Below are 15,205 nucleotides of genomic sequence, written 5' to 3' on the forward strand. Positions count from 1 at the left end.
TGTGTGTGTGTGTGTGTGTGTGTGTGTGTGCGATGGCATGTGTGTGTGTGTGTGTGCGTGTGTGTGTGTGTGGGGGGGGGGGTGTAGCACCATGCAATATGCGCGCACACAACCACGTTGAGCATGCGCCATCACGCGTCCAGTTCTCACACCCCTCCCCCGAATCATTTCTGCCCGCCTTTGTCGTGTTCATGTCTACCTTCAGAGTACGTGTGCCAGTGAGTTCACGGGGACCTCAGAGTGCTGCCCGCACTGCTCCGTCTTTGACAACTGCTTTGCATGCACGCAAGAGCCCGGCTGCGGCTGGAGCTTCGATCACGGCGCCTGCCTCAGCGGTGCGTTGTACCCGTTGGCTCACAGTTACACTGACACTCACGAACACGTACACTTACACACACACACACACACACACACACACACACACACACACACACGAACACACACACACACACGAACACACACACACACACACTCACGTGCGCGCATGCATACTTTGAGAACACCAGTGCACTGTTCGACCATGCCTGTGTGTTCTTATCCCGCCAGCACTCGAGCTCATCAGCCCTACTTTTGTTTTGTAACCGCTCCATTAACCATCCACGCATGTTCTGCCATCGTGTCAATCCTCCTCTTCACCCCGTTTTTCCTCCTCTCATCAACAGGAACACGCGATGATGGCCTGTGTGAGAATGCTCAGTGGTCAAGCATCTACCACGATGCTGTGCTTGCTACTTGCGACACACCTCTGGGCCCAGTGCTCGGCACCCCAAACGAAACAGTCATCGTTGCTGCCGCGACCAACACGTGCGTCACAACATCACTTTTGATTTTTCGCGACAGCCGTGTCAAGTGCCTGATTCCTGACATTCAAGCTCACGATCGTATTTGCATACGTCTCTCTCTCTCTCGCTCTTCTTCCCACTGCCTCTGTCTCTCAATGTGTGTGTGTGTGTGTGACACTGTTTCACTTGTTGTCTTGGCTGCAGGCCTGTGGAAGCGTGGTGCAGTGGCCATGGCACCGCTGACTTTGGATACACCAATGAATGTACTTGCGAGTACGGCTACTGGGGAGACGACTGCAGCTCCGAGGTCAGCATGCCACCACGTGATTTGCGTCACTTTCAGCCTGCTTCTTTCTAAGCTGTGGCTCTGGTTCAATCACAGTGCTTGTCCGCTTGCTAAGCGACGCAACGAGTCGCGGCGATAACGAGCCACCATCTTGGCCAACCTATTGTCTTGCATTAAATGCCCTAATGTCAATTAACTGTCAATGCTTAATCTCTCCCCCCCCCCATGCGAATGTGAATCTGCTTGGTTTTCTTTCCCTTCTTGCTTCTCCTTCTTGCAGTGCCCCGGAGGCGCGAGCAATCCTTGCAACGGCAATGGCACCTGCGACACCTCCACAGGCACCTGCTTTTGTGACTGCGGCTTTGCCGGCTCGGACTGCTCTCAGCAAGGCTGCCCCTGCCAGGTATAGTGTGTATTTTGAGAGACAACAGGGAGATGGCAATGGCAGTCCCGCAGCGGCAGAACGTGCAGAGAGACGTGCCATACACTTGCATTGGCGTCTTGACGACCGCCCCCACACATTGTACGCGTCATGTTTGACATGACATGCTGCTGTGATGTGATTGAACACGTTAACATAACACGACTGCACACGTTGACAACATTCTTCTGCCCCTGCCTTTCTTCACCATGATCCATCAGGAGACTGGACCCGACGACCTTGACGTGTGCTACCTTGGGCTGCTGGAAAACGGCTGCACGGTCGTGTGCGGCGTTGCCATCAACGATACCTGCACTGCAACGGATGCCACCAAGACCTCCAACGGTCAGTTAATGCACAAATTAGTGGGACGCAGTTCCCTCTTACCTTGCTTCACTGTTGTGTTGAAGACGCTTTCCCGCCTCCACGCCGTTCACGCATACACAAGTCAACGAGTCCCCTTGCACTGGCTTACACGCCCACCCACCCACCCACCCACCCACACACACACGCGCGCGCGCGCGCGCACGCACAGGCCGTTCGGTTGCTGGATCGCCCTGTGCATGTGCAGATGGTTGGTGGGGACCAACGTGCAGTGAACCCTGCCCCGGAATCGGCCAAGACGGCACCGGTGAAGTGAGTTGCTCGTGCTCGAATAACAGAATAACAAGATGTGTGAAGGATGCTGTTGCGCACGCATTGTATGTTTGTTTGTACGCCAGTGCACACCCACTAGTGTGCTACCTTCCACCTTGTTGCCTCGCCACCCACACTTACCACCACACGCGCCGTCAGCACAACGTAGCCCATTTCCTCTCATCATGCCTTCAACAACTTTCTTGCTGCAACTCACGTGTGCGTGTGTCCATGGCTATGTAATTACTAGGTGTGTGGAGGGCTTGGCACGTGCAATGTTGAGGACGGCACGTGCACGTGCGACGCCTGTGCAGAAGTGGATGGAGGTTCCGGAACGTGCGTTGCAAAGGAATGTGTCGGCACGTGTGAGAATGGCGGCCAGTGTGAATGCGATCCAGACACGGGCGAGGCCGCGTGTCAATGCCCAGGAAACTTTGGTGGCCCAACTTGTAGCGACTGCATGTGCGAGGTGAGTACATCCGTCGCTGCGTTTGCCTGCTGATTGGACCTGCGCTTGCGATTTGTCATTTCAAGGCCACTCCTGTACACGCACCTCACACGTGTCTACACACATCCACACACATACACACACATACACACACACACACATCCACACACACACACACACACACACACACACACAACCACACACACACACACACACACACACACACACACACACACATACACACACACACACACACACACACACACACACACACACACACAAATGAATCCCCGGTCCCCAACAACGCATGTACTCTCTAGAATGGCGCCACGTGCAACGAGTTGACTGGGGAGTGTGACTGTGCCATGGGCACAAATACGGTGGGCTCGCTGTGCCAATTCTTCTGCACAAACGACAGCTTCTGCCACGGTCACGGAGCGTGCGACTATGCGACCAAGACATGCGCGTGTGACGACGACTATGTTGGCAGCGGAGACGAGCAGTGCGCGTTCTACTGCCCGGCAGGGAAGTGCACCGGCAACGGCGTTTGCAACCCGCACACGGGCGAGTGCGAGTGCTTTGAAGGGTTCTTCTCCGCAGCCTGCGACAACCGCCCGCCAACAGTGACCCTTGTCACACCAACACAGGTGCCGCTCTCAGAAAACCCACAGGTCATTGACGTGTGGGGTGAGGACTTTGCTGCCACAGATGTGCTGGCCTGCAACATTGGCGGTGTTGCCACAACGGCCTCTTTCATCAGCACCGCGCACGTGCAGTGCGCTGCGCCCGACGTGCCGTTTCCCGGCCTGGTCAACGTCACCGTCACCAATGACGGCGGAAACTTCAGCCAGCCCAATGCCAACGCCACCACGTACCTCAGCATCTCCACCTGCGACGTCCAGCCCTGCGCAACAACACCGGAGGGATGGCTCTTCCACGTCAACACCAGCTTTGCTGCACCAGCTGCAGCAATCCCAGCAGGGTACGTGGCATTTGACAGCAACTTGATGGACCAAGTCACCGCCGTCACCATCAGCGCGCTTGATCACTCGGGACTCAACATCACCGCCTTCCTCGTCGGCGTCGCTGAGCACGTCAGCAACGGAGCATCACTGCGGGTGTCCATCCTGAACCAGGTTGCTGGACCCGTGGTGCTTGAGCTTTCGGGGGCAGCAGAGGCCGGCCTGGATACGGGCACGTTCACCTTTGACGCACAGCCTGTGGATGCCTTTGTTGGGCCAGTGCACCTCAACTTTGAGCAGGACGACCCTGTTGTGTTCCATTTCAGCGAAACCGCGGCACTGCCGTGCCCCGCCAACGCCTCACGCACACTGCTGCTGGTGTCTGGCGCACAAAACGCGTTCACAACCGGCACCGATCCCGCGTTTGGGCCCTGTGTTCGGGACGCGTGCTTGGCGTCGTCCGCACACCCTTCTGCATCCTCGCCACCGTACTACTTTGAGGACGAGCCAGCCGTGAACGCGGCATTCACCAAGGAGTGCATCGTGCAACCAGTGTGTCCGGCGTTTTATGAGCGCCCAAGTTCTGACCCCGACGGCGAGTGTGCGCCGCCAGTGCTCACCCGCCAGCTCACCTCCATTGTGGTCACGAGGGACGTAGACCCGGCACTGGGCGTGATCACCGCTGACATTACTGTGCGTGATGAGCCAGGGTTTGCCATCTCCTTCACCCTCTTCGCTGCCGAAGCCCCGCCCACGCTTCACAGCTCCGGTGATCCACCGGCTACCTGGCAGTACATTGGCCAGGTCTCCCCCCTCGATCCCACATTCTCGCTCAGCAGTACCGGGCTTGCGTCGCCAGACGCGGCATACTGGGTGGTTGTGCCCGCAACGTCGTCTCGCAACTACACGGAGTTTGCAGCGGCGTTTCCCATCATCGATGTGGTTGGCCCCTGGGTGGGAGGCGAGCACGGCTCGCCACTGGATGCAACGGACGGTGACCTGGCTGGGCCTGGCACAGTCACGCTCGATGCAACCTTTGTGCGGGATGCATCGACTGTGGTGCTCAGCACCACCAGCGCGCAGGGCAACAACATCACTGCGCAGCTGCAACCGCTGGTGGCGCGGATTGAGCAGGCAGCGTCACCTTCAGATGCGGACCCCTTCCTCACCGCGGCCGTGAACCCAGCAACGGGCCAACCACGCGCCGTGTACCTTGGCCTGCATGATGAAGAGGGTCAGGTGGCGGCTCTTCTTGTTCAGGGTGTCACTCCGCTTTTCAACGGCTCTGACACATCAGCACCCGTGGCCTATGCGTTCGATGTTGTGCCAGTGCATGAATCCCCAGCTGCAAGTGCAGACCTGTTGCCTCCATTGCAATCTTCATCGTCGCCCTCTTCCCTTTCCTTGGGGGAGAACGTGCTGCTCACGGTGCAGCCTGTATCGCACCTGCACTGCCGGTTGGACGAACCGAGCATCTATGGCTGGACCCATCGGACACAGCCATCCTGCCTGGTTCCAACGCAGGCCTGCCTCTCCGATGCACGGCTCAGCCCCAGCTGCATCCACCATGATGTCTGCGTAGCGGGGACGGAGCGTGTGGCTGCGAGCGGGTCCAACGATGCCAGTAGCGGGACAGCTGCGAGTGGTGCCAGCGCGCTGTGCATTCTGCATCGCCCGCTGGCGCATGTCGCCAACATCACGCTGTCCACGCCAGACCGCAGCGAGTACGCGGGCGTGTACGAAGGCCTCGTGTCCTGGGACGCGCCCACAGACACGCGCTACATCCGCCATTACGCGGTGTTTGCCGGCGACGTCGCATCGGCTGGTCATGGCCACCTTCCCAGCATCGACGAAAACGGCGCGCCACTGCTGGCAGTCATGGCGCCCGTGGCTGTGGTTGACCACCCCGTCACCAACATCAACGTCACCCTCACACAAGGGAGCTTGCTCGCAGACGGCACCGTTGCCATGCCCAACCTCACCCGATCGCGGGTGTTTGTCTTCCCAATCAACCTTGTTGGCATGCCGTTCCTTGCGCCTGGCTTCGAGAACGCCACCATCCCAGACGCCGCCTCGCTCGGCCCGCGCCCGTCCACACTGCTCTCCACCGGTGCGCCGGGCCTGGGTGACCTTGAAGACCTCATTGCCCATATTGTTGAGGGCGGCAGTACCAGCGTCCTCGCGCACTCGCGCTGGATCTTCAGCAACGACACGGACGCGAACGGAGCGCAGGCACACAACGGAACGGTGTCCTTCGATGCGGCGAATAGCGTGGCAGACGTGTCTCTTGTCACTATTGCCAACGTGGATGGTCTTGGCGAGAGTGCACGCACCCTTCTCGCTGCTGTTGCGGCCAATGTCACGGCAGCGGCAACAGGTGATGCTCGTCTGCTCTCCACGCAAGTTCGCTTGCTGCTGACCACAGCAGATGATGAGCGCCTGCTGTTTGCAGTTGACGCTGTGATGGAGGGCAACAGCTCCACGCCAGGCATGGTGTTTGCTGTGACTCCCATCGGTGCACCGGACCACTCCGTTGGCACCGTGCTCTCCAATGGTGATCCACTTGCTCTCATCTTCGGCACGGGGGACCTGACGCTGGGATGTCCGCCTGGGTTTGTGCAATCGCCCGACCTGGCCTGCATAGCAGTACCGCAGCTCATTGTTTCGCCACCGCTGCAAACGTCCGACGGTGACGATGGAAGCAGTGACAGTGGCAGCACGACATCACCGTCATCTGTTCTGGAGGACACATCTGTGTGGACGCTGTTTGGTGACTGGCCATCCGCACTCGCAGACATCAGCAGTGACAATGAAGCCAGCGGCGGCAGCGACAACAGCAACAGCAACAACAACAATGGCACGACACCGGTTGCAACGCCGGCATCCGCAGTTGACTTGGGCAGCCTGTGTCAGTTTGGGAGCGGAAACCAAGAGCGGCTGTGCTGCGTTGCTGATGACGGGCGAGTATTTGGGCTTCCCATTGCAGCACAAGGGCTGGTGTCTGCAGGGGAGAGCTTTGACGTGGCCTGGTTTGGCGCAAGTGCACCGAGGCTACCCAGCTGCCCTTGCGATGAGCAAGTCCTTGCTCAGGAGGGCGTATGTGTGACTGGACCCGTGTGTCCCGGCATTTTGGTTCGAAACAGCACCGGCGCCTGTGTGCTACCGACCTTGGAACTCGACCTCAACGCATTCTCCGACAGGAACAACACATTTCAGGCCGTGGATGGCCTGCTGTCCTTTAGCGTCGCAGGCCCACTCGATGGCGTTGTGGGGTATGAGCTCTGGGCCGTCACCATCGGACACGACCTCACGAGTGACAGCAGTTATGCCGTTGGTGATGGTGATGGTGATGGTGTTGGTGGCGAACGATCTTCTCTTCTTGACGTGCTGCTGCCGTCCTTGGTGGTGTTCTCGACGGCAGATGCAAGCGATCCATCGCCACTGCCAGCGGCACAGGGAACGTTGGTGGCTGTGCTGTCTGCGGACGCACGCAGTGCTCAAGTCACACTGACTGGGCCAGCCGCTCTGCACACACACTTTGTGCTCGTGCCACTGGTGAGCGATGCTCACCCCCAGGCGCCAGCAGCGCTTGGCAGCGACCAGCAGTGGCGCTTGCTCGACAGCGTGGCGGGCGTGCCGTTTGTTGACCACGGCGAAAGTATGCCAACGCCTGGCAGTGGCGCCGGTCACGAAGCACCATGGACCTTTGACGCAAACATTGGTCTTGAAGGCGTTCCTGCTGGCGTCTTGCGCCTGGATGAGCACACGATCTCACCAGCCAACGGGCCCGTGCGCGTGGCTGTTGCCGCCGTGGATGTCACCAACGGAGACGCGCTGCCGGACCTCAGCGCTGTTGTGACGGAACTGCAGAGGCGTCGACAGCTTGTGGACACCAGTGGCCTTGGCGACAACGACAGCGTGGCATCATCTATCGCACCCCTGTATTTGCTGGTTCGCAACGCGGAACAAGAGCTCTTGCCTCTTGAGCTGCACGACGTGCTAAACGCCACAGCGTCGCAGGTGACGTTTGAAGCGAGCCTGGTTTCGGTGAGCGCGAGCGCAGGCACCGTTGACTCCACCGTTCTAGTGGTGACAGACTGGTTAGCAGACGGCGAGCCCATCAACATCACCTTTAGTGTTGCGCAGCCGCTTGCGTGTGACCGCAGCCAATTTTCAGAGCAGCAGCAACAGCAGTTCCTTGGAAGCTGTGCAGAGCCTGCAGACACGAGCACGGGCGTGTGTGCGCTTACCGGCGCGCTCCCGAACGCAGATGGCCTCTGTGATGTGCCGGCAACTGGGTGCTGGGCCCACCTTGCGGTGCGAGACAAGCACATTCACGGTGTGGCGTGCATCAGCCAGGAGCAGAGCGACATGGAGACGGACATTCATGCCTCCTTGGCATTGAGTGTGACTGCACAGGCAGACCAGGATGGCCGCATCGGCTATTACCAGGGCCGTGTCACGTGGTCATTTGACAGCCTGCTAGGGCGAAAGGACGTGGGGGACCTGCTGGACGCAGTTGAAGCATATGGCGCTGGGTACACGCTGTACCTGGAGGACAATGATGGCGGGGTGTGGCCCATTGCTGTGAGCAACAGCACCGCCACCACAGGCGTGTTTGAGATTCGCACAGGCGTGCGTGTTGTAGACGGCGCGTGGTTCACCGTGGTGCCTAGTCGCGTTGGCACAGGCGCCGATTGGTTGGGCGCGGCTCGCGTGCGTGTGCCGGATGCCAACGCCACTTCTCCAGCCGACAGGTCACATGGCGTGTGGCGCTTTGACAGCACAGTCGCCGCTTCGAACGCAACCACAGCCGCAGCAGACGAAGTGCTGGCGAATGGATACCTCCGCTTCGAGAACAGCAGCATGGCAGACGTGGAGCGCCTCGTGATTTCCAAAACCACTGCCAGTGGCTTGGATGCGAGTGGCCTGCTTGAATTCCTTGCCACCCAGGCGCAGCTGAGCAGCGGTGGTTCTGAGCCTGTAACACTGCCGCTGGTGCGGTTCACAGGCTATCGTACCGGACAGCAGGTGGCATTCGTGATTGCGTCGTTGCTTGCAACGGGTGACAACCAGGTTGTGTTTGACCTGCTGCCGCTCAGCGTGTACGATGGCGCCATCGCGTTCATGCTGCAAGCTCACGAACGTGTTGGACTGGAGTTTGTCTTTGGCCATGGCAGCAACAGCAGCCGTGCGGACGTAAACGCCTGCCCTCCCCACTTTCCGACCAGGGTGGCCGGCGTGGGTTGCGTCGGTCCACACCACGACATGGCGCTCGCCGATGACTTGGCAACCCTGCAGGCACCGTCACTTCTGGCGTTTGGCAGTGCGAATGCTGGTGCTGACGCCGGTGACATGGTGCATCAAGCGGACGGAGACATTGTGTTGGGGACATATGCAGAGCTGAACGCTGGCCAAGGCCGCTTCGTGCTTGGGCCAGAGGGGGGCCAGCTGGTGCGCAGTGCCCATGCGGCAGCAGCATCGTCGCCGTCATCGCTCCGCAGCGCCGTGAGCGGCACGTCCGTCCTGGATGCGCTGAGTTTGGGTGGGGCCAGCGTTGGTCTTGGTCGTGGCAGCAGTGTCGGTGGCGGTGACGCAAGTGATGGTGCCACAGGGGTGCTGACAGGACCGTTTGGGCTGTGCTTGCCGTTCGGCAACCTGTACAACGTGTCGCAGACCTGCCTTGCGCAGCGCGCGTGCCCTGGCGATGGGCAGGAGCAAGAGCTGGGCGGCGGGTGCACGCCACTGTCGCTGGATGTGTCTCTGGCGGCGTTCCGCGACTACGATGCCGATTACGGCGAGATTGGGGGTGCGGTGACCGTGTTTGTGACGACCACCGACCCTGCTGCGCTCGTGGCTCAGGTGCAAGGCATTGAGGTGCGTGTGCTCAATGCCAGCGAGTACACGGCAGCGCTAAACCGCGCTGCGCGCATGGCTGCTGGGAACGTCAGCAGTGAGGTCGCCCCTTCCTCTGTTGCGAACGATCGCGTGCTTGGGGTGATGTCGCTGTCACTGGGCGACTTTATGGACAGCGCCACCACTGCCCGGGTGAGCCTGCCGGTGCCACTCGACACGGTGCTTGGAGATGGCGTTGCACTGCAGGCCGTGCCGGTGATGGCCAAGGACTGGGCGCCAGCGCGACAAGTCGCAGCAGAGGTGCCGATTGTGGACCAGGGCCTGGCCATCCGCCAGCGCTGGCGCTACACCTTTGCGCAAGTGAATGTGTCGCGAGGCGGCTTTGTGCACGTCAACAACAACACGGTGGACAGCGTGACGCAGCTCGCCATCAGCACCGTGGATGGTCTTGGCGTCTCCATCGTGGCGGCGCTTGCGGCAATTGAACAGCGAGCGGCAGCCGTCAGTGCCCTGCTCGCAGGTCGTGCCAACGAAACAGCGTACACAGGCGGTGCGGGTACCATTGCAGAATTGGTGATTGGGCCTCTGGCGAACCTGTACAACACAGGCACGCCGGAAGAAGCATCATCATCATCATCATCATCATCATCATCATCATCATCATCATCATCATCATCATCATCATCATCATCATCATCATCATCATCATCATCGACAGCAATGAGCGCACATGATGTTAGCGGCGGCGGCAGCAGCAGCAACAACAACAACAGCAGCACGATGGACAGTGCAGGCTCAGCCACCACGGCGTGGCCACATGTGATTGTGCGCAACGAAGACGGCCTGGCAATGGTGTACGCTCTGATGGGGGTGAACAGCAGCACAGCGGATGTGTGGGTGCTTGATGCCGTGCACGTGCTGGTCGTTGACTTGGAAGTGGACGACTTATTTGACGAGGGAACCATCGTGGATGTTGTGCTTGGTGATGGTGCCATCAACTGCGTCTCACCAGCCGAGGAAGGCAATGTGCGGCCCTGCGTCGTGCCTTACCTTGATGATGGCCTCGCATGCGCTTCCGGTACCACCTTCATTGCTGGCGTTTGTGTGCCTGCAAGCACGGATCTAGCAACGACGCCCACCAGCAGCACAACGGCTTCCGATGCAGCTGCCCTTGAAGCTGGTTTTGGCTGCCTTGGCTTTGAGACGCTTGTTGGTGCCTTGAGCGCCGAAACACAAACAGAAACAGAAGAACAAGGCGAACAGGACGCAGGGGACGTCGTTGCGTGGCCAGTGCAGTGTGTGGATGTGCCTCCATTTGTGTCGGAGGTGCGCTTGTCCTTGGACGAAGACGCACGCCTCGGTTTTGTGGACCTCGTGCTGTCGTGGGAGAGCGTAAGCGATGCACGCGTGGACACGTTCGTCGTGTACTTGGGCAATCTTCCCAGCACATCCCCTTCGTCATCGCCGGCGTCTGGCGAGGAGCCGTGGCCACCGACAAGCGATAATCTGGCCGACATCTTGGACTATGAGCTGGCGGTGGTTGACGCGTCCGCCCGCAACATCACCCTGTCTGGTGCGCTGCCGCCTGGCGACTGGTCCCTCGCCACTGTCGTGCCTGCACGCAGCACAAAGGGGGAGCAGTTTGTGCATGGCCAGCGCTCCGGTGTCCTGCGGGACGTGTGGACGACCGACTGGCTGTTTGACAACACGACCACGTCGACGGCTGGCGATGCGGTGGACTCGGGCTACCTGCGGCTGCTCGGCGGCGATCGCGTGGAAGACGTACAGCGTGTGGAGATTTCTCCCACACAGGCGGATGGCAGCGCCGTTGGCACGCAGTTGCAGCAGTTTGCAGAACACGCGCTTGAGGTGCTGGACCGCAGCAACGTCCTCACGACCAAGGACGACAGCAGCGGGGATGATGCGTTTGCGGTGTACTTGCGCCTTGAGGACGTGGAGACGGGGCGGGTGCAAGTGTATGAGGTGACTGGCGTTGACAATGCCAACAGCCTGGACCCCAGCGCGCCGTTCACGTTTGACGTGGCGCAGGTGTACTCGGACTATGGCCCACTCTCGCGCGTGTTCAGCCCTGACAGTCCCGTGCGCGTGTCCTTCAACACCCAGCGGGTGACGGGGTGTGAGCGCGGGATGCCTGTGCAGGAGTTTACGGACGTCATGCTGGTTTCGAGCGAGACGGAGACGGCGCTATCACGCAACGACGGTATGCTGGTGAGCGTGCCGGTGCTGTCTGTGCCTGTGGACGTGCCTTGCGTGGGAGCACCGAGCATCTGCCCAAGCACGGGACACGACGTGCAAGTGAATGCGACGCGCAGTTGTCTGCCAGATGAGCCCACGTGTCTCAACACGGCGCATGTGTTTGACACGGAGGACCGCCTGTGCTACTCGCCAGACCGGAGCGTGGTGTCCTGTCCCGTGGACACGGTGCTGACGCAGCAGCGCGGCTGCTCGTTGCAAACGACCTGTGACACTGACGGCCTGGAGACGGTGCGAAGCGACGGCCAGTGTGCAACGGTGCCGCAGTGCCCTGGCTTCTTCGTGCACCCGCCCGGCTCGGCGTCCACGTGCGTGTATCCTCCGCCGTCGCTGCCGTGTCCGGAGGCCAACCTGACGCTGGTGAGCTACGATGAGGCCGCCAACACGGTGCGCGGGGAGCTGACCTGGCGCGATTCCGGCGATGAGAACACGGAGGAGTGGGCCATCTACTTCACCCGGGACGGCGTGACGCCGATTGGCGACGCAGTTGTGGTGCTGCCCGTGGACGTGCTCTCGTATCAGTTTGAGGCGCAGGCAGACATCAGCCTGGGCTTGCTGGTGATTCCAAGGAGCGAGGGCGGGGAGTACCGTGAGGACCCGGCACATGCGGACTTGCCAGCAGCGATCAGCGACTTTCTCAACCTCAACATTGCGAGCGACACGACGCCACTGGACCCGCTGTGGTACATTGTTGCGGGCGTGGCTGGCGGGGTGCTGCTGTTCTGCTGCTGCTGCTGCCGGCGGCGTGTGCGCCAGGAGCTGGACGCGGACGAGCTCGTGCTTGTGTCGAAGAAGGGCAGCGACAGCGACAGCGAAACCGCATTTGGACGATCGACGCAAGGGAAGAAGGCGCCGAAACAGAAGTGCCCAAGTCGCCTGGCGTACGGCGGTGGAGGCGCAGCGCCATCTGACAACAACGGGGTGTATGTCGCTGGCGAAGTGGATGCGAGCGGCCGCATGCGCTTTGCGGACTTGGACCTGCTGACACCGGAGCACGAGCCCCAGGTCCGGAGACCCGTGCAGCTGCCGCCTGTGGAGGAAGCAGTGCCGTGGCACAAGCGAGAGCGGCGTGCAAGCGAGGCGCCACAGCCGGCAGATGAAGGTGGTGATGGAGACGAGGCCGAGTATCCAACGCGGCTGCGTTCTCAGCGTCGTGGCTCACGCAACCCCTTCAATCGCCACAGCTTCACCCTACTGGACGAGGAGTCAGCCGAGCAGGGGCGGGAGTACGTGTTTGGCGACCGTGCGTCGCGCAAGGGCTCCGAGACGTCGTTTCAGACGGAGCTTGAGGCGGAGGGGCAGTTCTACCCCACACGGTCATGGAACGTGTTCAAGAAGTACACCGAGCACCCCGTGCCGCTGCACACGCAGCAAACGATTCGCCAACGCCACCGCCGCCGCAGCTCCCAGCAACAACAGCAACAGCAACAGCCGTATGGTGGCGCGCTCGTCGAAGAACCGCCTGCACAGCAAATACATGGCATGGGTGGTGGCCATGGTGGTGATGGCGGTCACGCCAGACACGAGCAAGGGGACCGTTTGTTAGAGCGAAAGGAGACGCAGCGGAGAGAGACGCAATGGGAAATGGAAGGCACACAGGACAGGCACGAGGTGAAGCGGAGAGAGACGCAATGGCAGATGGAAGACACGCAGCCACAAGTCCCCCAGAGGCAAGACGCGCAGAGGCAAGACGCGCAGAGGCAAGACGCGCAGAGGCAAGACGCGCAGAGGCAAGACGTGCAGAGGCAAGACGCGCAGAGGCAAGACGCGCAGAGGCGGGTGCAGTATCATCATCACAACCACCATCGCGTGCCGACTCGCCGGCGTCGGCCTTCCCATGACGGTGCACATGATGTATGATGTGGAGCTGGGATCGGGGCGTGTGACTGCGTGCCTGTGTGTGGCTGTATTGCGAGTGAAGTGAGGAGGGAGAGGGTGGCTGCGAGTTCCGTTCATGTACATATGCGTGAGAGAGGTTTGTTTGTGGTGAGAACAGGCAGAATTTCTCAGTTACATGTTCAAGTGCTTGGATGCATGCACGTTGGATGGTTGGTGTATTTCATTCATTAGAACAACAGCAAACAAGCACAGGACAGTGAAAGGGAAGGAAAAGGAAAAGGTAGCTGTAACATAGTAAATTGTTGGAGAGGAGCAGGAACGCGGGTGAAAGCAAGCAAAGGCAAGCAAGCAAGAAGCAAGTGTCCACAGCACTTGCCCACACCGGTACAAACTGCGCATTGATGCATGCGAGATGCATGCAAGCATGCACTTGCATAAAAGGACACACACACACACATGATTGCATGCACACAAGCACACATGTACACGCACACACATGTCTACATACACACACACACAAACACTGACACTGCACACAAACACACGTAACATGCACACACAAACACACGTAACATGCACACACACACACACACACAAACACACGTAACATGCACACACTGACGCTACACTGCCGCCTCCCCTCACGCACATCTGCTTCTCAGTTGTGGCGGCGGCGGTTGAAAAGGAGGTTCCAGACAGACATGCCCTGAAGCACAGCTGCTGGAGGTCGCTTGCGGAGGAACATGTGCAAGGTGCACAGGGTGAGGACGACACCAATCTTGGCTGGGCTGACGATGGTGAGGAGGCTGAGCACCGTCGCCATGATGAGGGACAGCACGTAGTTGGGAGCAAAATACTGCAGGTTGTAATTCATGCGCTCCTCTGCATGCGATGGCCAGCCAAAACGCCCAAAGTCCAGCGCTTCGGACAGGGGCTTGAGCTGGTTGCTGTTCTGCTTCAGGCGCCCAAACAACAGCAGCAGGAACAGCAACAAGCCTCCATGCAAAACCACCCAAAACACTGAGAAGATGATGCTCCCAATGAAGCTGAACAGGCCGCCAATGATTGACGTCCCGTTGGGCTTCAGGTCCTTTTGGTACGGGTCTGCGTGGGATCGGCGCGGGCTGTCCTGGGCTCGCTGCGCGTGTGCTGCTGCAGGAAGCAGCTGGAAGTCCGCCACCATCTGCTTCCTCGTCAGCGCGTTGTCGATCTCCAGCTGATGCTGCAGGTCTGCTTCTGTTAAGCTGGGCAAAATGTTTCCCCGCAAGCTGTGCTTCTTCATGGCCCTTACGAATGCCGCGATGTGCTCGTCCGTGTACCCTTGCTCGCGCAGGTAAACGCCGGTGTCCTTCGGCGTCCACTGCGCATACTTGCTGACGTCGACATCTGCGCGACGCGGCTCGTTGCTTGTGGCCCGCAGCAAAATCCACGTCACAACACCCAGGAACGCCAGGAACAGCGCTTCGCTGGACATGCCACGCGTGTGCTTGTGTGTGTGCTTGTGTGTTGGGAGAAAGGACAGCGGTGCCTTTGGACTACGGGGCGCGAGAGACTTAGGACGGGGTGAAGTTGGGAACGTTGGACGAGGTGGAAGGACGGCTGGATGGATGGAAGGAGAGGGAGGGATTGGTGTGTCAACACCAGCAGAACGACAGCGTCTCAAGTTGTGAAAAGTGGTGGGCAAGTTTGAGAATTTTCAGC

General features: G+C 59.8%; 2 protein-coding genes across 2 annotated transcripts in view; one reads left to right on the forward strand and one right to left on the reverse strand.

The window, feature by feature from the left end:
- PTSG_11851 (uncharacterized protein) overlaps window positions 1-13,751 on the forward strand; it is a 17,190-nt gene extending 3,439 nt beyond the window's left edge. Inside the window, exons 8-15 of the mRNA XM_004996640.1 lie at window positions 206-335; window positions 663-804; window positions 987-1,089; window positions 1,349-1,471; window positions 1,711-1,834; window positions 2,025-2,125; window positions 2,376-2,594; window positions 2,894-13,751. Coding sequence (XP_004996697.1) covers window positions 206-335; window positions 663-804; window positions 987-1,089; window positions 1,349-1,471; window positions 1,711-1,834; window positions 2,025-2,125; window positions 2,376-2,594; window positions 2,894-13,525 — 11,574 coding nt within the window. The 3' untranslated portion in view covers window positions 13,526-13,751. The remainder of the gene's footprint in view (window positions 1-205; window positions 336-662; window positions 805-986; window positions 1,090-1,348; window positions 1,472-1,710; window positions 1,835-2,024; window positions 2,126-2,375; window positions 2,595-2,893) is intronic.
- A 336-nt stretch (window positions 13,752-14,087) lies between these two features.
- On the reverse strand, window positions 14,088-15,167 carry PTSG_02212 (uncharacterized protein). The gene has a single exon (XM_004996641.1). The coding sequence runs from the start codon at window positions 14,976-14,978 to the stop codon at window positions 14,163-14,165; it is 816 nt and encodes a 271-aa protein (XP_004996698.1). The 5' UTR covers window positions 14,979-15,167; the 3' UTR covers window positions 14,088-14,162.
- Between the last annotated feature and the right edge of the window lie 38 nt (window positions 15,168-15,205).

The sequence above is a fragment of the Salpingoeca rosetta genome (assembly GCF_000188695.1).
Source record: "Salpingoeca rosetta unplaced genomic scaffold supercont1.5, whole genome shotgun sequence".
Taxonomy (NCBI): domain Eukaryota; class Choanoflagellata; order Craspedida; family Salpingoecidae; genus Salpingoeca; species Salpingoeca rosetta.